Here is a 20,312-nt window from a genome sequence, read left to right as displayed (position 1 = left end):
AAATATCTAGCACAAGTAACCGCGTCTGACCGAATTAAGCGATATCTATCTTGGGTTGTTAAACTGTTGGTTTCCTCTTCCGAAATATCTTTAGAATTAACAGTTTTAGAGAGTATGACCAAAAGCTCAACCCACTGAGATTCTGCAGCCGATAAGGAATAAAGAAGGTTGGAAGTCCAAATTGGCGAATCATAGCGATTGCCTTTTTTTCAGCGCCAAAGTGCGCACGGGAGGATCGAACGCCTTTCAAAACCTTGTAACCATCATCGTGAACTTGTATCACATGAGCGTCATCAAAGAACCTTGGTAGAGATGTCACAATATTATTAGCAGAAATAGGCATATTAACACCTATGAGCATATTGGACGTTCTTTAATTGAAGTTAAATCTTTTAAACAGGAAAGTCTAGACCGTTAGCTAAACAAATATTTGGAACGTTCTTTTTAAGAATCGCATTTTGGCAAGTAGTACAAAAATTGTAATTTCCATCTTCCGAAACAAATTTTTGCATTAAATAGAAGGCGGATGCAGCATTCGAGTGACCTTGCGCTAAATTTAATTTGAAAACTTGGATTTTTTCTTGAATGTTCTCTTTGCATTTGATCACGAATGCGCTCTAAATTCCTATACTCAGGACTTCTTGTGCGAAGTCTTCTATGATCCCTAGTGCTTCTACTTTGTTCATCTTAACGTACCTCGGAATTTTGTTGACGAGATCTATGACCTCGAGTATTTCTTATTTACTCTTCAGAGCGAATTTGGGGATCTTTCCGCCTTGTTCTATGTTGAACTTCGATCTTCGCGCGCCGATCCATGACCTCCAGGAGTTCTTATTTGCTTTGCTCGGGATTTTTACACCGAATTTTATGTCCCCGAGTATTTATGCTTTGCTCTTCAGAGCGGATTTGGGGATTTAGACGTCTTGCCTTATGTTGAATAGTATTTAAATTTTTTTCAAAAGACCGTACCTCGAGATTTTTCCGCCTGGTTCTATGTTGAATTGTATTGATAATTTATTCGGACAGACGTATATTGGAATCTAATCTACTATTAACGTGACTTACAGTATCTTGTGTCTGCTCACTATCTCTATATAAAGAGTTTGCACGAAGAACTCTCTTACGTCTGAAGACGACCTAGTAATACAGACCTTCTACTTAATCTAGGCATAATTAATAATTAATAAATGGCTTACCAAAATATATAAAATACTTATATAATTCTGTCCGTCCGAGTGTGAAAAGTTAGACCCTAGGTGCTGCAATGTTTCACTGTAATTCATATGACTCCTTTTCTGTTCGGTGTATAGGTATTTTGGTTGAATATACTGTGTAAATGTGTGCACATACCTATGTATGGAATAGTTTAAGCACTATATGAGTAATACACTGACATTTATTTGAAGAAAGCACTTTGCTGGTCAAGAAATCTAGTGTAACTGAAATTACAAAGACAGTGTACTGATATTTATTATACTCTTGCAACATGTTGCTACAGAGTATAATAGTTTTATTATGGTATATTTTTGTACACACAGCTTACGTACTTTTGTATACCTATATATTACATATTGTGAATATTCACTAACATCATAATACAGATTATTTAGTTATATTTATATTTTAGAAATTAGTAGTTTATTTCATTGTATTGAAATTAAGTGCTCGGAAAACCCCTCCGTAAATTGCCTTTGTCTAAGCTAGCTTTTTAAAACAGCGATCTATGGTACCTATTTTGAAAGGTCTGCTCATGAAGGCTAAATAAACAATAACTTACATATAATTAAGTATGGTACACACATATGTAGAGCAGGTATGTAGATTTTCTTCTTTCTGTCTTAATATCTAAACCTTTCATAAGCTGCCAACGGCGCTGGGTAAGATGGGCAGTTTATTTATTACCACATAAAAAGGGTCTTTAGCACTTTTGATACTACACTACTAATATTCATCTCACGCGATAAACCACATTATTTTTAAGAAAAACTGTCCTTTTAAATTCATTAAATAAGATTATACCTTAAGTAGTATATGTATGCTGGGGAAATTCGTGGATCGATTTCACACATTTTCGGCATTAAACTGTTGTATATCTAATATTTTACTTTTATATAAAGTCAAACGGAAGTTTGAATTTTTTACATAAAGTATGTTGGAACTAGGGTCAATATATACCCGATAATGGCTAGGGCAGAACCAAGAATTTTATACTCTTGTAATTCGCAAGAATCAAAGGCCAGGGAATTTCTTCAGGTGTGGCAAAGTTGAGAAAGAATTAATTCTCTCCATTATTAAATGAATTCGTGATTAAATTACAATCAACTTTGGTATCTTCTTGACTTATATTAAAGACCATAAACTTAGTCTCAGTTTTATTGCTATATTTTAGTTTGCGTCAGCGAAAATTATATAAAAAAAAAAAACAAAAAACATCTTGAAGTGAGATATACATAAGTATGAATGTGATATTAACTCGACCAAAGTGGCTAAATTTTATATTATAAGCTTGTGTGGAAAACGCCAACCAGAGAATCGGAATTAATTATATGAAGGTGTGAGGTTTAGATTAAGGTATATACAATTTTCATTCTAATTCAGCGTCAAAGCACATAATTTTTAAAAAACTTATCCCCTTAATTACATTAAAATATCACATTTTGATCAACCGGAACGGTTTAAAGTCAAGAGAAAAGACGGAAATCATATATATATTAAGGATAGAGAAAGATATTAATTTTTTCATTGCACAGCTATACTCGAGCATAGAGACCATATTTTGAAGCAATTTTATATACAAAAAAAATTTTAATACTCACTGACCGACATACGAGAAGTATTATAAGTAGTGTATGGAAGTAGAGGGCAGCATTAACCCGATTTTATCAATTTTTGCCTATACTACATACTACTAACATGCCACAGACTAATAAAATGCTCCCAATGTTTCATTAAGGTACCTCACATACCATCACCAATCATATGGAGTCAAGTCAGACGAATGTTCGAAAATCCTGATATTAGTTACATGGGGGCCAGGTAAAATTTTCACTCGATTTCATCCATTTTATAAATCAGATAAATCATTGTTGTTTGATTTGCATAGTGGAAAGTGAAAAAATCAAATGGAATTTAAAATGGTGTTATATGGGAAATATGCGTGGTTGTAATCCGATTTTCGCACTATAGCATAGGAATATAAGAAGAATATTATTTTCATTTTCATACCGTAGTTGAGATGTTAAAAACATTCATCGAAACTCAGTGAATTTTGTTATTATAGCTTTAGCAGTTTAGGAGATATGCTTAAACCTATTAGGGGCGGAACCACGCCCACTTTAAAAAAAAAAATTTACTGTAGATCTTATCTTATTGTGGAGCTTAGTTATGACAATTTATTTATTTTTGATTAATGGCGTTTTGTGGGCCTGGCAGTGGTCCAATTACGCCCATATGCAATACCAACCGTCTTACGGTATCAAGAAACATGTGAACCAGGTTTCATAAAGATATCTCAATTTTTACTCAAGTTACAGCTTGCACAGACGGACAGACGGACGGACGGACAGACAGTCACCCGGATTTCAACTTGTCTCTTCATCCTGATCATTTATATATTATATATATAACCCTATATCTAACTCAATTAGTTTTAGGTGATACAAACAACCGTTAGGTGAACAAAACTATTATACTATGTAGCAACATGTTACGAGAGTATAAAAATTTAAAGAAATATATTGAAAATAATGAAATAGGTTTTTACCCTAGTGTTTAGTTTATTATTTATATGTACTGAAAATATATTTATATGTATTGAAAAAAGCAATTCAGGACAGTTCAAATATTATAAAAGTTTTTTGCATGAATATAAGGATAAGCACGAAGTTATGAAGCGTTTGTTTAGTTGATTTTATTGAATGTTATTATTTAGATAGCTATGTATATTCAAAATACGTTTATAAACAAATAAACATACCCATATTAATTTATTTTTACAAAGTAAGAACTTTATTGTGGGAGGTTTAGTAGAACTTATTGTGCAGTTGGAAAAGATGCTGTGCAAATCAATCCGAAATTTACAAACTAATTTCGAACCTGTTTACGTACTTGTACATCGGTTTGCAAAAGTAGAATTTTGTCAATTTGTCTTTGTCTTTTCAATATGGCATAAGTGAAGCCTTATAAAAATGTTACATTATAATCCAACTAAAATAAATATGTAACTACTACCATTCCGTGGATCGATGGTTCCGGCAATAGCCGAGATTTCTATATAAAATAAAAAAAGAAAATTTCACGTTTATTCTGCTTACGGATACTACACTTCAAAACTATAAAGTGTAACAGTTCCTCTCTCACCCCACAGAACTCTTATTATTTTTGCACAAATTTTTTTGGATTCTGGAAAAATCAAAGAAAATTGGCTTGTATCTGTATCAGCTCAAATATCTATTTACTACAATACTACGTTTCATGGCTAAACATGTTTTTCAAATTTGTGACGATTTCCTTATAAAAATAATCCTTTCTCTCACTTGAAGATATCAATTCGTACAGTCCAATCGGCAATCGTCTTAAGATCTCGATATCTCGTCATATAGACATAGTAGAAAATATGTTAAAACTTTCAGTAATTTATAATAATATTTCTATTTTCTTAAACAAGATTATCGTTTTGTGCGCTTACCACTAAGCTCTAAGGGTTACATTGTAAGTCCATTCAAACGAAAGCCATAGACAGGCCCCACTACTCATATTTCAATTAATTTTATCACTAACTAAGAGGTTTGCCATTGGAAAGCACATGAAATATTCAACACATTATTCCAGTCTGTATAAAATTGATATATTATTATATACAATACAATAAATAGGGAACCGTGAGTGTGCTACTATCAGCCCTACACAGTGCTAACAACTATAATTCAATATATTTACTATTGGTATGGTAGCTAGGTTAACGAGAGCATCAACACCCAAAAGTAGATAATAATGATACGGCTCAAAATTACCTTTGATTTTTTCAAATAAAATGAAAAGAAACTGTTCTGACTTAATCAGAACATGGAGACAATACTGACTTCATATTGAGTTGAACGTGAATGTACGAATGCATGAGTGTTTCCGTAAGAATGACAATTGTGACAATGACCATTAGAGCCGTTGGTAAACACTGTGAAGAAACTTAATTTTTGCCTTTGTACACTCTTATAGGTTTATACAAACTGACACCATCTTAATGGGTCTGCTGTTTGAAGGTTTCTCGTTGCTTTTCAGCTTCTAAAACTTATTGGAGGAACTCATTAAGAACATAGTGGGAATCAAAGAATGTTTGTGTGGCTTTTTATAAAGCAAGTTAGGAAAATCAGTTAATAAAATTTCAATACGCTGAATTGGGTGAAAGACATTGTGTTCTAATGATTATTTTTGTCAAACTTAAGCTGAATATCAGTTTAGAAAAATGTTTATGCGTTTAGAAATATATCGTGGATGCTTGCGCTATATTTATAGCGTATGATAGCAATAAACAAGTAAGGAAGGGCTAAGTTCGGATGTAACCGAACATTTTATACTCTCGCAAAGTCAAATGGTATACTCTTTTGAGATTTCTTTGTGGATTGGCTGACATTTTCGGTAGAAGGTCAACTACTGGCACTGGGGTCCACATATTTAGTACTTAGGGGCTTGAACAGTTTTGGTTCGATTTAGACAATTTTTGGTCACATGGTGGCATACTTTAAACGTATTATTCACACAAAGTTTTACCCCGATATAATCATTGTTGCTTGATATGCATAGTGGAAAGTGAAAGAATCAGATGGAATTGAAAATGGTGTTATATGGGAAATAGGCGTGGTTGTAGTCCGATTTCGCCCATTTTCGCACTATAACATAGAAATATGAAAAGAACGTAATGCACCAAATTTCGTTGAAATCGGTAAAGCAGATCCCAAGATATGGGTTTTCACCTAAAAGTGGGCTGTGCCACGCCCACTGTCTAATTTTGAACGCGGTTCCTATAAAGTCATCTCATACCATCCCAGAGATAAAATGTAATGTTTCTGTCGTGTTTAGTGCTTGATTTATTTTAGTAGTTTTTAACAGTACCGTTATATGGGGAGTGGGCGGGGTTGTCACCCGATTTCACACTGTCGATAGAGGTGCTAAAAGCATTTGCTCTCAGTGAATTTTGTTATTATAGCTTAAGCGTTTTAGGAGATATGCACATTAAATCTATTAGAAGGCGGGACCACGCCCACTTTAAAAAAAATTTTTTAACTGCAGATGCCCCTCCCTAATGTGATCCTGTGTACCAAAATCCAGTCTTTTATCTTATTGCGGAGCTTAGTTATGGCAATTTACTTGTTTTTGATTAATGGCGTTTTGTGGGCGTGGCAGTGGGCCGATTACGCCCATCTCCAATAAAAACAGTCTCACGATACCAAGAAACATGTCTACCAAGTTTCATAAAGATATCTAAGTTTTTACTCAAGTTAGAGCTTGCACGGACGGACGGACGGACAGACAGTCACCCGGATCTCAACTCGTCTCTTCATTCTGATCATTTATATATACATAACCCTATATCTAACTCGATTAGTTTTAGGTGATACAAACAACCGTTAGGTGAACAAAACTATTATACTCTGTAGCAACAGGTTGCGAGAGTATAAATAGGGAGAGCGGTTTTACCAGGACCTAAAGTGAGGGACAAAAATTATTAAGGTTGATGTAATGGTCACATGATGGCAAATTACTGCTGATCCTTGAAAAAAGACTGATAAAGATTGTAATAGAAGTGCTCATAAAGGGCGTTTTATTTAAATATACAACATATGTTTTCTATAGTTCTCTCTTTGTTTACTTCAATGTATACTTATTTTTCAAAACAAAACTGACATTATAAATATAACAGTTATTTTGTTTTATGTTTATAATGTAAAATGAAAATATTTTAAAAGTTTAAAAGAAACGAGAGCAAATCTTACAAAATCATCGATATTTTCATGAATATTTGTGCTCATATCCAAAATCGATTTAAATATCTAGGGCATCAACACCACTGTCGACCAGTGTATTTAAATGACAATTAGTTTTAAATTTTATCGGTGGTGACATTTCGTATCAACGTAACTGACAAACGCCGATTTGTATAATTTGAGATTTGACACTATGAGCAACCGAATAAGTGAAGTCATTTAATATATTCGGCACGAATAAATAATATTCAAATACGTATTATTTGAGATACTACTAGATGTATAAATAGAGAATTTTATATACTAATATAATGTTACTATTATATACGTACCGTTATCAGTGACGCATCCTCAAGAATATCCGATTTTAGATTTCTCCCACCACCCGCCAAATTCGCATTACTGGCTAAAAACACTGAATTAAGCAGATTCTTAAAGCTCAAAGAGGTGTAGCTGAAGGGCGAGAGTATGGTGAAGGCTTCAGCGGAGCCGGCGAGCAACTGCAATGCAAGGAAAGAGGCAAATGCCAGCAGCCAAAGACTAAAAATTTCACTTTTGAGCATCTTCGTTGTGTTATTATTATGTTTTCCTTCTATTACTCACAGTAGTTCAAAGAAAAACACACTTAACGCACCCAAAACTGTGCAGAGCTGTTGCTTAAGCCACAATTAGAGAAAATAATTTGAAAAAGTAAGAAACAGACAACAAAATGCGCGTTAATAGCGAAAAATTGGCATGCTGTATGGTTTTTTGTTGCAGAAATACGTATGTTTGAGAGACAAAATATCTAAACAAAACACTGCACATGCGCGACACGCAAACGGCGAGACAGATACGCGGTAGTGCAGCGTGCACAAAGTGGGCGACTGTTTGCGGTTCCTTGCACTTGTTTAGCTGTTACGTTTCTTACTTTTCTTCGCCACTCTCCCACTGGCTTAGTTTTTTGTATTTGCTTTGGCAAAAATAAGTTATTTATAGGTTTTTAGTTATTTTCTCACTTTGTTTCTTTGCTACTTCCTATTTTGGAATTCTGCCTACTAACTATGTGGCTATAAACGCATTTGGCTAATGTATTTTAATGGACGCTGTTTCAATAATTTGCTTTCATTATTCAAAATTTCATGCTCTATAATTATTGTTTATCGTGTACTTTTTCCTCTGTAGGAAATGCAGTTTACTCAATTTCAAATTTCCGGGCTTAAAAAGCAAATATTCAAATTATTTGCACTAATTTTAAATACTTTCCGCGCGGGCTTCACGGCTGTCGATTTTGCAACACATAAACAATGCACATTTACATCTGCCTTTGATTTACTGTTGTAAAGCAATGCTTATTTATATATACATTTGCACTTTTTCACAAATTTTTGTGTTTCACGCTTAACGTACGCGTAACAGAATATATTTCTTTCCAACACCACCTTTTAGCACGAACTTCGCAAACAAACTGCAGCGAGGCTAAGCGCGTTTTGTAGCTAAGCTTTCGTTTTGAACCACCATTTCGGTTCGTTGCTTAGTGCCGTTGCTGGTGTTGGTCTGATGTTCAACTCAAGTTACTTTTGCTCAAACCAGATTGAGGCAAACTTGTTCGAACTTAGTTTTTAGCTGTTGGATGTTCTAGGAAATTATATCCGATTTACAGACATCAAATATCATATAAGTAGAGACAGTAACGGGGCGATTATATTTCTTTAGTGTGTTTGACAAAAAAAAGAATACATTCGTGACGTCATAAACGAAAGGAGTAGAAGGCGTTGTTTACAATTATAATGAAGGCTTGATAAATCGACAAAGGATGGCACAATGGGATACTCTCTCATTTCGCTAATTTTTCTTTCAAACGTGTTACCTGGTTAAAGTGATAGCAAGACCAGGGACTGAGATCATATAATCAGTGTTCCCTCTTGGGAAAATCTTTGGTAATCAAAATGCCTACCAAATCTGTTGCAAAACTACTTAAGTTTTTTATCATCAAAACTTTGGGTTTTATTTCAATTAACAATTGGGAAAATAGGTTCATACAAATAAACCATAGCTGTCAATAAAATTTAGCTACATTTAATGCATGTCCTTTCTTTTCTACAAGCAAATCGCCAATTTAAACCACTCTCTGCGAAATGTTCGCTTTAAAGGTCCAGGCGAGCATTAATCACTACGAAAAATTGTCAAGTTGTTAATTGTCGCAAACGTTTAAAATGTTTACCTGATGTCGATATCATTTTGTCCGCTTACTGCTGAGGTTTTAGGTATGTATTTTATTATTATACCTTAAAAAAACAGTTGAAAAGTATAAAATTAACAATTATTTAAAGTGAAAATCTGGACTTTCAGACGGCCATGAAGGTGTGGTTTTTGCTTGTGTACTGAAGGAGAATCTTGCTGTAAGATCCAATGCTTTTCATTCATTCTGCTTCACCACGCCTTTAAAAACATCCTCCTATTATAGTCCCAGTTTTAGTTCTTTTTCACAGAAGTGAAGAGGTGTAACGCCTTTACAGGAGAGTCACCATCAAACCAATACAGCAACGGGATGGCAGAAAAAATTATACTTTTATAGCCATTGACAGCGCGCCTTTTAAGCAGCCGCTTGCATCTGTTGAGCGTTGTCAGAAGATAACCAGTTGGCCGACGGTAAGCTTTCATGTGGAGATCATTTCGAATAAGTCTTGACATTGATCTGGGCGAAATATCCGTTTCATTTCCCTTGACATATTTTTCTGTTTTCTAATTTCTGAAAATCCGTTCGCGAACAGTTTTTATGTCTGGCGTACTACGGGAGGACGACCACTTCTCTTTCTGTCACCACCTGTGGACGTTTAGGAAAAACGTTCAATACTGCAGCAAACAAACATTCCCGATATATTTTTTCCAGCTTACAGATATTCCACGCTTATGTAAAGCAATCAGCGCAATACGATTTTCTTTAAATCCCAACTGCAATGTTAAAAAGCGAAAGCAAACACTAAACTGATGATTTTACCTAAGTACATAATTTAAGAATAACACTGCAAATTATAATAAATAAGTAAGGAAGTTCTAAGTTCGGGTGTAACCGAACATTTTATACGCTGGCAACTTGCAAGGATCAAAGATCGGGAAATTACTTCAGGTGTTGGCAAAATTTTATATTAAAAGAAGTATTGATCCGATTCAACCCATTTTTGACACAAAGACATACTATTGTCGAGAGTTTCATTTATTTATTTTATTATATGAATTTCAATTATATCTTCCACATTGACCGATATATTCGGTAAAAAGTTAACTATAGGCACTGGGATCCACATATTCAGTACCTAGGGGCTTGAACAGTTTTAGTTCGATTTAGACAATTTTTAGTCACAAGGTGGCATACTTTAAACGCAGTATTTACGCAAAGCTTAACCCCAATACAATTGTTGCTTGATTTGCATAGTGGAAAGTGAAAGAATCAGATGGAATTTAAAATGGTGTTATATGGGAAATAGTCGTAGTTGTTATCCGCTTTCGTCCATTTTCGCACTATAACATTGAAATATGATGAATGGTTTGTACAGAAAATCGCTTAAGCAGATCCCAAGATATGGGTTTTCACCTAAAAGTGGGCGGTGCCACGCCCACTGTTTAATTTTGAGGTCGGTTCCTATAAGGTCATCTCATACCATTACAGAGGTAAAATTTAATGTCTCTGGCGTGTTTAGTGCTTGATTTACGCGCTTTTAGTTGTTTTTAACAGTGCCGTTATTTGGGGAGTGGGCGGGGTTGTCACCCGATTTCACACTGTCGATAGAGGTGCTAAAAGCATTTGCTCTCAGTGAATTTTGTTATTATAGCTTTAGCGGTTTAGGAGATATGCACATTAAATCTATTAGAAGGCGGGACCACGCCCACTTTTTAAAAAAAATTTAACTGTAGATGGCCCTCCTTAATTTGATCCTGTATACCAAATCTTTTATCTTATTGTGAAGCTTAGTTACGGCAATTTATTTGTTCTTGATTAATGACGTTTTGTGATTACGCTCATCTGCAATACCAACCTTCTTACGGTACCAAGAAACGTGTCAATGCTTGCACAGACGGACGGACAGACGGTGGACGGACTCGGTCTCTTCATCCTGATAATTTATATATACATAACCCTATATCTAACTCGATTAGTTTTTGGTGATACAAACAACCGTTAGGTGAAAAAAACTATTATACTCTGTAGCAACATGTTGCGAGAGTATAATAACTAAGCTTTTTTCTGCGAATTTGTTCTCCCTGTATGCATTGTAAACTTAGGGACATAATTTATGACTAAATCCATACATATGTATTCATTTGTATATGTTCATACTTACATAATGTATGCAATCGTATGTATTGATATGAATATCATTGTGCAAATGCATGGAAAACTGATAACATTCTAATTAAAATATGTATTTTTCAACGTATTATTTATGGGCAATTTGAGCACATGGAGCAGTACACTTAATACTTTTCTTTGGCTTTTACATAATATATTTTCCTTATAAAATTTTTGTATTATATTTGTTACTAATAGAAATTAAATTCATTACACCATAAATGTACATATGTACATTTGTATGTACAGTAGAATCCGTTTAATATGACTCTGCCTATATTGACCAACCGGTTATTTTGACGTAAATACACTACGAAGTTTGGTTTTCATATAAAATTCTTTATAAAAAAAGTCGGATATAATGACTTCCCTTAGAGTGACATGTCGCTTATTATGACCCATTTTTAATAAGTTATGTCTGGTTATAATGACCGACATGATTCTAAACACCTCTGGTAGTGTTCGTTGATTCCCGACGACGTTCGGCACGTGGCTCGTTTTTATTTGGAATCTCAGTGAGTAAAGCTTGAAGGTCACGCATTGTTTTTCGTTTGTTACTGTGAGAAAATGTGTGTCTCAACGACGTAAAGCATTTACAATTGAGAAGAAAGATGCAATAATATACAGACTAGAAAATGGAGAATCTAACTCATGTCTCGCGAAGGAATTTGCCGTAGGTCATTCGACAATTTCAATCATTTTTAAAAACAAGAACCGTATTAAGCAATCGTTCAAGTCAAATGTTTTGATAACGAAGAGGCTTCGAAAATCACGACAAGAAAATGTTGATCAAGCATTAATTCAGTGGTTTAAAAACATGAGAAACAAAGGAATACCTGTCAGTGGCCCTATGCTACAGGGAAAGGCAAATGTTTTGGTATTCTCGACTTCAATTGTTCTGCAAGCTGGATCAGTCGTTTTAAAGTTCGACATAACAATGTGGTGGGAAAAATTGTCGATGAATCTTCGTCTGTTGAACAAAATTCAACAACAAACTGGTTGATATCTGTATGGCCCAATTTACGAATTTATATTTACAATTTTATGATGATGAGATATTTAATGCTGATGAAACTGATCTTATTTACAAATTAATGCCGGAAAAAACTTTAAAATTTACACAGAGAAATTGCTCATTATTGGAAAGTCACAAAAACCAAGATGTATTAGAAGTGTCAAATCATTACCTGTCGATTATGCTAACAATCGTAAAGCTTGGATGACGTCAGAAATTTTTGAAAAATGGCTTCGTGATTGGGATCGTGATTTGGTGAAGAAGAAGAAAAAGATTATATTGCTGGTTGGTAATAAAAGTCTATAGCACTTGTTCTCCGTATGCCGAATACAACATCAGTACTACTGTCAATGGATCAAGGAATAATACGATTCCTCAAAAGGAATTTTAGAAAGATCTTTGTGTTCCGCTCTTCTACAAAAATAACGGTGCTAGATGCAATTCTGATGGTTAATGATGCCTGGAATAAAATGTCACAAAGTACCATTCATAACTGTTTCAAACATGCAGGATTCATTATACGCCACGACGGTTTACCTATTCAAATATGAGAACATGAATTCGATGAAGAAGATGGCATTCCTTTATCTTTGTGGTCACGAAACCTAAATTTAGATTCTTCAGCAGCACCGGAAATGTGGGAAGATTATGTTGACCTCTCCTCACATCCGAAGAACCCACCGATAAAAAATCGTACAGAACATTAGTGCTATGGAACAACTAGAAAGTGATGGGGAAGAGGCAGTCGAGGAAGCAACATTACCTACCGCGGAAGAGGCATTAAAAGCTGCCGAATTATTATCACGATTTGTTCACAGCAATATTGAAAATGATAATTTGAACATAGCTATGTCTTCTATACACAATAGTATTAGAGACTGTTTTTACAATAAAATGAAAAAACAAAAGCAGACAAAAATTACAGATTACTTACAGTAAAAAAATACAATTGTACGTGTTATAATGTGCTGATTACGTGCAATTTTGATTTTGATTTAATAAATATGTTTGTATACATATTTAATTACTATGTTTCTGTATTAAAATACTTAAGTAAATACATATTTACATAAAAAAGGTTTTTCATTTCACAAAACGATTTGTATGACGTCCGCTTATTATGACGTGTTTGTCAATTCCGTTCGATGTCATTATAACGCACTCTACTTTAATCTACTTTCATCATATTAAAATTACTACAGAGAATGTTAATAAATAAATAAAATTCAATACTAATTAGTAGTTTTCACTTCAGGGAACATCGAAATATATAGCTTCGCAAAGAAAAATATACCACGCAATGTGGAAAACGGGGAAAATACTATAAATAGACACAACGAATTATCGAAGCGCATATTTATTTAGATTTGTGTTTTCAATTCCAATGATATAACAAAATTTATAATTATGAAAAGCTTTTTGAATTTAAAAGGATTACTGGCAAAAATCCCAGAGTTTATGTACATACGTACATTCATAAAGACACGTATGCCCCTCTCTCTCTTCTCCTTGCCCCGCAAAAACAATGACTTTTGTCTTCTCTTTTTGCAATTTGCGAGAACAGCTAGAACAAAGCAAGTTGAACGATCTCAGGCATGAAGGGATCAGGAATGTAACCATAGGTAAAATGATCCGAAACTCCTCTCTTTGCCTTCTGAGAGAGCTCATGAACTTTCAGTGCTGCCAAAGAAAACCACGAGTTTATGAGCAACTGAACAGATGCCAAGCAAAACAATGAACTACTACTAAGAATCCGGCAGAAATAAATTGCGAAATCAGAGGGTAATTTGTGAGATCAGATTTTTTGATGACGTTTACGTATATTTATAATATTTATTTAAAGAGATTTAATATAGTTTTGATTTTAATAAAGAGCGGGTATTTTATCGCAGAGTATTATTATGCTTAACAGTACCAATTGTCAACGTATGTATATGCATATTCCCAGCAAATGTTATGTAAACTTTGACTTCCGAATAAATTATCAAAAGATATTTATTTATAGAGAGAATAAAAAAGAAATAAAGTTCATGTTTAGGTTATTTAAAACTTGTAAGTGTTTTAAAATATTAAAATATTTTATTAAATTTAGTTTTAAAACTTAATTTTGAAAATCTTTTGTGATTAAAATATACATGTACATATAATTAGACGCCATATAGGATATGTATCTAGCTTGTTAAATTAATTTTAATTATGTATATTTTTTTATAAAATGAAACCCAAGAAATACATTAAAATATCTCAAAACTTATTTTTTTCTTTAGTGGCACCACTGTCAAATGTTATAAAAAATGTGGACAGCGCTCTCTCGAATCAAAGAGTTTCAGATCATTTTATCCATGGAAGTAACGGCGAGTTCGCGCGTATATTGTGTTGTTGAAATAAACCAAATGACAACTTTAGCGACCAACAGATATACACACATATTGATACTGAATTGTGCGAATCGTCGCGGAGTTCACAATTTGTTTCAATCAACAATCTTGCGACAATATCGTCTTGTTGTCACTTTTGTCTTTTCGCAGTGCTTTGTCATTGACAATTGACTTATGCCCTTTTGAAGTAGTGCAATTTTCGAATTGGCTGCATTTGCATGCCATTAAATTAAGATAATATTGGGTTAAATCAAAAATTAATAAAATTATGATACAAAGTAATTACATATACAAAGCTCTATATGGAGTGTGCCTAGAACACATAAAAGTAATTAAAGATTTCGTTTGAAAGGCAATTTTGTATAAATTTTATAATTTAATGCCATATACATACGTAAATATTAATAAATAAATTAAAATAATATTTCAAGTTGCTAAGAGGCCATATTACCAATTCTCCTTTCTGAACAACATCAGACAGATTCTTCATGTCTGATTTTTAGTATCCTTGTGGTGAAGCAGCTTGTGGGCTATATGTAAATGCGAGGGGAGGGTAGGATTTTCAGTGGCAATTCCGTTGTGAAATTGGGTCGGCTTTAGAATACCGTCCCAGAATTTCGGGAATAAAATAGGTATGGGCGGATAGATCTGGAGGATGACCAAGAATATATATAAATACTTGTATAGATAGAATATTTCAACTATTTAATGTACGTATTTTTTCGATTTAAAATTAATTTTACACTTATATATTTCACTTTCACTTATCCCCATACCCCCTAGATCCATAATATCTGAGTACATCGGGCACTCCGCGATCAAGTGAACCCAGTTTTCCCATCGATATAAAAATGCATTCAGAGGCCCATGCCCCGTAAGCAAAAAATCGAGATCCTTAACACTCCTAACGTCCTAGATGTACTCATAAGTCACCCGACCGTTAGGACTATTGTACCAACGGTCTAGCCACCTACTTCTGACCCTATCATCTAGAAGCCGCTTGCTCCCTAGATAACCCTCCCTCTCCACGTCATCGAAAATCCTGTCATTCCGCAGCAATTACGTAATCAAGCCTCTTCTTAACCTGAATGCAACAGCTCGCTGTATGACAATTAGTTCAAGAGGGGGTGCACCTAATAAAACCTGCGTCGCATCCCTAGAAACGGTGCGACCTACAGGCACACATGCAAGCATAATACAACGTTGCACTGGGAGGAGTTTTCGGTATTAACGGAAAATAACAATCCACCCGCACTTATCGTAAATGGCCTCCAAGTATTCCGGAATGAACTTCCACAAGCTTTAACACATCTCTCCGTTCAAACCATCAAAACCTGGGGACCGTTACCGTTTAGACCTGACCAGGCCAAAGGCGTACTCCAACTCTCCATCATCTAATGGAGGGACAGGTACCTCTTGTGCTTGGGGTACCTGAACCTCCGCCCTAGGCAAGAACGCTAATAATAACATAGTGTCACCAACGCGAAGAGAGGTGATATGCTCCCTCTTACGACCCAAGCAGATCCTATAGACCTGACCCCACGGGTCGTTCTTAATTTTCCCCACAAAATTCCTCCACTCCTCTTCTTTAACTTTAACCAATATTTCCTTATATTCCCTAATCGCACAACTAAATTCATACCTAAGCTGGGACAGCCTGTCAGAATTATACCGTCGAGCGCGTTGAAACTTTCGCCTCAATCGCCTGACAATCCTTCTCTTTGAGGTTAACTCACGCGTCCTCCACTTTATTTTCCTACCCATAAAACTTTCACACTTCCTAAGTACCCAATCATTCACCCCCCATATTACCTCATATAGCCGAGCAATTTGCTCATCTACCCCTAAGCCCTCAAACACTCTAAGCGGCATATCCAATAATGCTTCCCTAACAGATCGTCCATATTGGTTCCAGTCGATTCCAGAGGTACGCCATTGCCGCAATAGACTCTACGCAATCGTAGTTGGGATCACTCACAACAATTGCAGCATTGGCCCCAAGGTCCGTGAAGACCTTGAAACTCCTAGGAAGGCCCGGACCACACCATTGTTGGCGTAGGGCTCCTGGAGTAAGGCAATGCCGCACCTCCCCTCAGTCATATACCCCCCAACTCACACATTACCGTATACGACCCCTGGCAGTTTAACTATATAATCTCCCCATCAGTATCTGGCGAGGGCGCGCTCAACAACGCCACATTATATTGGCAGCTCTGTGGCCTCCTTGACCCCCCCTCCGACAGACATCTGATTTGGCCCTACACTCTGCCACTCTTTCATCAAAACACCGGAAACAACCAGCAACGGGGTTTTCCGGTCGCAGCCGGAAGGAAAACCACTTAATGTAGCACCTAACTGCCTCCAAGAGGGCGGATATCATTTTGTCCGTGCTCTCCAGGTCGACATTGGTACTACCATCAGGAGCCACCTTCCACAGAAGACTTACCATCCTCACGTCTGACATCTGGAACGCTGAGCAAAAGACCTAAAGAATCAACCGGAGTAGTTTTTCCATGAATTCAAAATGAAATGCCTGGACCACAACCAGAGGACCCACCTTCCGGTTGACACTCACGTCCAACCTTACCTCTCCAAATTTTGCGATAGTCGCCACTTTCTCCCTCTCCAAAACAGAGGAAGTGCGGATAAAAGCCCCACCACCCTTAATCGGCCTAACCTCAAACCGAATGAAGGACCCAGGAAGAGGAAGTTGCAGGCACCTTACTCCTGACTACAACCGACCAGGTCTCAACAGGCTTCGGCGTCACCGGTGCAATCGCCTCAAGTATAAGTGCTGGGGGCGCAGGAACAGAGGTCACTCAATTTACCGGCGCTGAACCAAATCGATCCTTGTGCATAAGATTCGTTATCTCTAGCACTGGAACAGCCACCGATACCTGTTGAGCAATCCTGCTCAGGACTTGCTGGCACTGACCAACTGATCGCCAGTTGCCCAACACAGCACTCCAAATAAGCAGTTCAGCCGGCAATAAATACCAACACCATGGTACAAAACTGGGACTGTACAAGGAGTCCGACAACAACAACAACGTTGCGATCGTACCTAAAGGTACAATACACAGTGAATACAGTGGCCCTGGGAAAGAAGTACAGAGCGATGAATATAAATTTGGCAAAAGGAAAAAAATAAACAATAATACATAATTACTTATATATTTTTCTTATAACAGGCAAGAGGGTAGAAAGTCACTAGGTGTTGGGAATGGTGGAAAATGGCAGCGAGGACTTGCGGTTGGAAGTATGTCCTGATGATTTCAGGTCTGCTTAGGTGCTCGTACCCCTGATGGAAAACCATGTTGCGCCCGGCACAATCATTTGCACTGATTGTTTAGCAACTCCCGGTTATGAGCATCATCGCATAAGCCATAGCGATCCTGACAATCCGTTCGTAGCAGAAAACGGGATAAATACCCATCGGATATAATCTCAGTGGCGGGTTATGAAAAGATTTTCCCGCAGAGAAAATACAATTGTAAAATTTATTGAGACAATAATACATACATATAAGCCATAAAACATTTTCGTTTTATTCTATTGGAATAATTTCTTAATATTTTATTTTTCTAGGTTAATTTCTTTCAGTTCATTTACAAAAGATGTCGGTAACACTGGTTATTTGACATTTTGCAACCCTTTTGTTATTGTCAGAATTAATATTTTTGAACAATGATTTAAATATTGAATCAAAGCTATTTTTGCACTATATAATGTAAAATAGATGTGGAAAAGTGGAAAATATAAGTACAGGTGGCATTTGCCCCTTCTCTATACATTAGCATTCTCTGGTTTTGGTGCGAAAAAAAGTGGATTTTTAAAATTGTTCAGGGTATAATAAAGCAAATGCGTCAAATATCGCTTGTTTACACATTATTTTAGCAGCATTTCTTCATATGGCAGTAGCTATTATACAAGTATGCAAGCAGAAACTAGTAACTCTCTATTCTTCTCACGGTCTCAACTTTTGCTCTCTTCTGCTATTTATTTTGGGTTAAGAAACGCTTTTCCAGCTGAAGCTTGGCTAGCTAGTGATAGTTAGCAGTTATGAAATAAACTTGTTTTATTTGCTATTTTTTGTATGATCAGCTGATGGGAAATATGTGCATATACATATATCTATTTATCTGCTTTACGAATATTGAACAGGTGTTTGACGACATTTCACAGCTTATATCGCCAATTTTATTACAATCAGTATTGGTAAAATGCATAATCTCGGTTGAACGTTTAGGATTATGTTAACTTGATGGCAAAATGATTTCGGATCGCGCCAACTAAATAGATACAGCTAGATGCAGATTTATATACATACATATATATGTACCCATTGTAATGATTTGCTGTCGATTACCAGTACGATTACAACTTACACATAGGTGGACTACATACTTACAAAAATTGAATACCAAAACTCGGGTAATTTCGCTAAATATGATTACAGAATGTTGATCTAAGCAGGGCGAGAGTTTCGAAGACTTATCAGAGCTCTTTTAAATTATCCGTCTTTAAAGGGTTTAAAGGTGTGGAATTTCAAAATCTACGTCAAATATCTTCACGAGTGCGTATATGAAAGTATTATGTAGTAACAAAATAATAAACGGAATCTAGAAAAATGTGTAAAAAATAAAAATTTTTAAATCTTTTGAATAATAAAGTGTTTCAATATAATTATAATATAAATAGTTATAAATATGTAGCAGTAGTTTATGGATTTCTGCATCACTCATAAGCATTTCTTGTGAGTAAATATCTTACTATATGAATACACTACTTACATTTACACACTAAATACATGAAGATATACTTACATACATATGTATGTATGTACACCTGGTACTTATATACTGTTGGCTGCTACCATATACACGTGTTTATGTATGCATCCGAATTGCATGTAAATGCATATAATTTTATGTGTTTGTGTATGTACTATGTATGTACCTTTTGTACTGTCTCGGCACATCGATCATGTTATGATAGATAGACGATCTCGCAGTAAATCGCAATTTGTAAAAAAAATCTCAAAATAAATTGTGTGTTTCAGTAACCAGGCTGCCACCCAGTTTTTGTAACCAAATCTAATTGACTTCCCTCTGATAAACTGTTTAGAGGGACAGTGACCATATTATTTTATCATAGACTGATCGATCGAAATGTCCTCGGTTACCTCATCTGGATTCGACGGCACAATAACTATGCCATATCCATAATAACCATCTTCTTCCATTAAGAAGTTCACAGCTTCTTTAAGCCCAAAATCCTATTTGCAGTCTTAAATTTTAACATATTTAGTAAAGCCTTAAAAAAAATTATACACCATTTATATATTGCATGTGTCCATTGTACCAAAAAAACGACACTTACCAACATCGTTTCATAAATTTTACAAATAACAAAAGCTTAAACTTATCGTTTTTAATTTAATAATTCTTGTATTTTTATGGTATACTTTCAAATGGCTGATATTTGAACACAAATTGCAATAATTTACTGAGAAATTGCGACTTTTACTTCGGATCATTTCCGATATGTAAATTACATTTGCAAATGTCAAAATCAGGCATCAACTGTTACATCCGTTTATCTATAAT

General features: G+C 35.3%; 2 protein-coding genes and 1 pseudogene across 3 annotated transcripts in view; 2 read left to right on the top strand and 1 right to left on the bottom strand.

Moving 5' to 3' along the window:
* The window catches only part of LOC106625525 (lipase 3), a 67,896-nt gene extending 59,463 nt beyond the window's left edge, over positions 1 to 8,433 (bottom strand). The window contains exon 1 of the mRNA XM_036374014.2: positions 7,313 to 8,433. Coding sequence (XP_036229907.2) covers positions 7,313 to 7,543 — 231 coding nt within the window. The 5' untranslated portion in view covers positions 7,544 to 8,433. The remainder of the gene's footprint in view (positions 1 to 7,312) is intronic.
* LOC106621788 (dynein regulatory complex protein 1 homolog) overlaps positions 1 to 20,312 on the top strand; it is a 127,982-nt gene that overhangs the window by 56,020 nt on the left and 51,650 nt on the right. The gene's annotated exons all lie outside the window — the stretch shown is intronic.
* Positions 11,442 to 13,264, top strand: LOC138856370 (tigger transposable element-derived protein 4-like; annotated as a pseudogene).

This window comes from Bactrocera oleae, chromosome 3, assembly GCF_042242935.1.
Source record: "Bactrocera oleae isolate idBacOlea1 chromosome 3, idBacOlea1, whole genome shotgun sequence".
In the NCBI taxonomy this organism is placed as follows: domain Eukaryota; kingdom Metazoa; phylum Arthropoda; class Insecta; order Diptera; family Tephritidae; genus Bactrocera; species Bactrocera oleae.
Note: the sequence above shows the minus strand (reverse complement) of the source record. Positions and strands in the feature narration are given on the sequence as shown.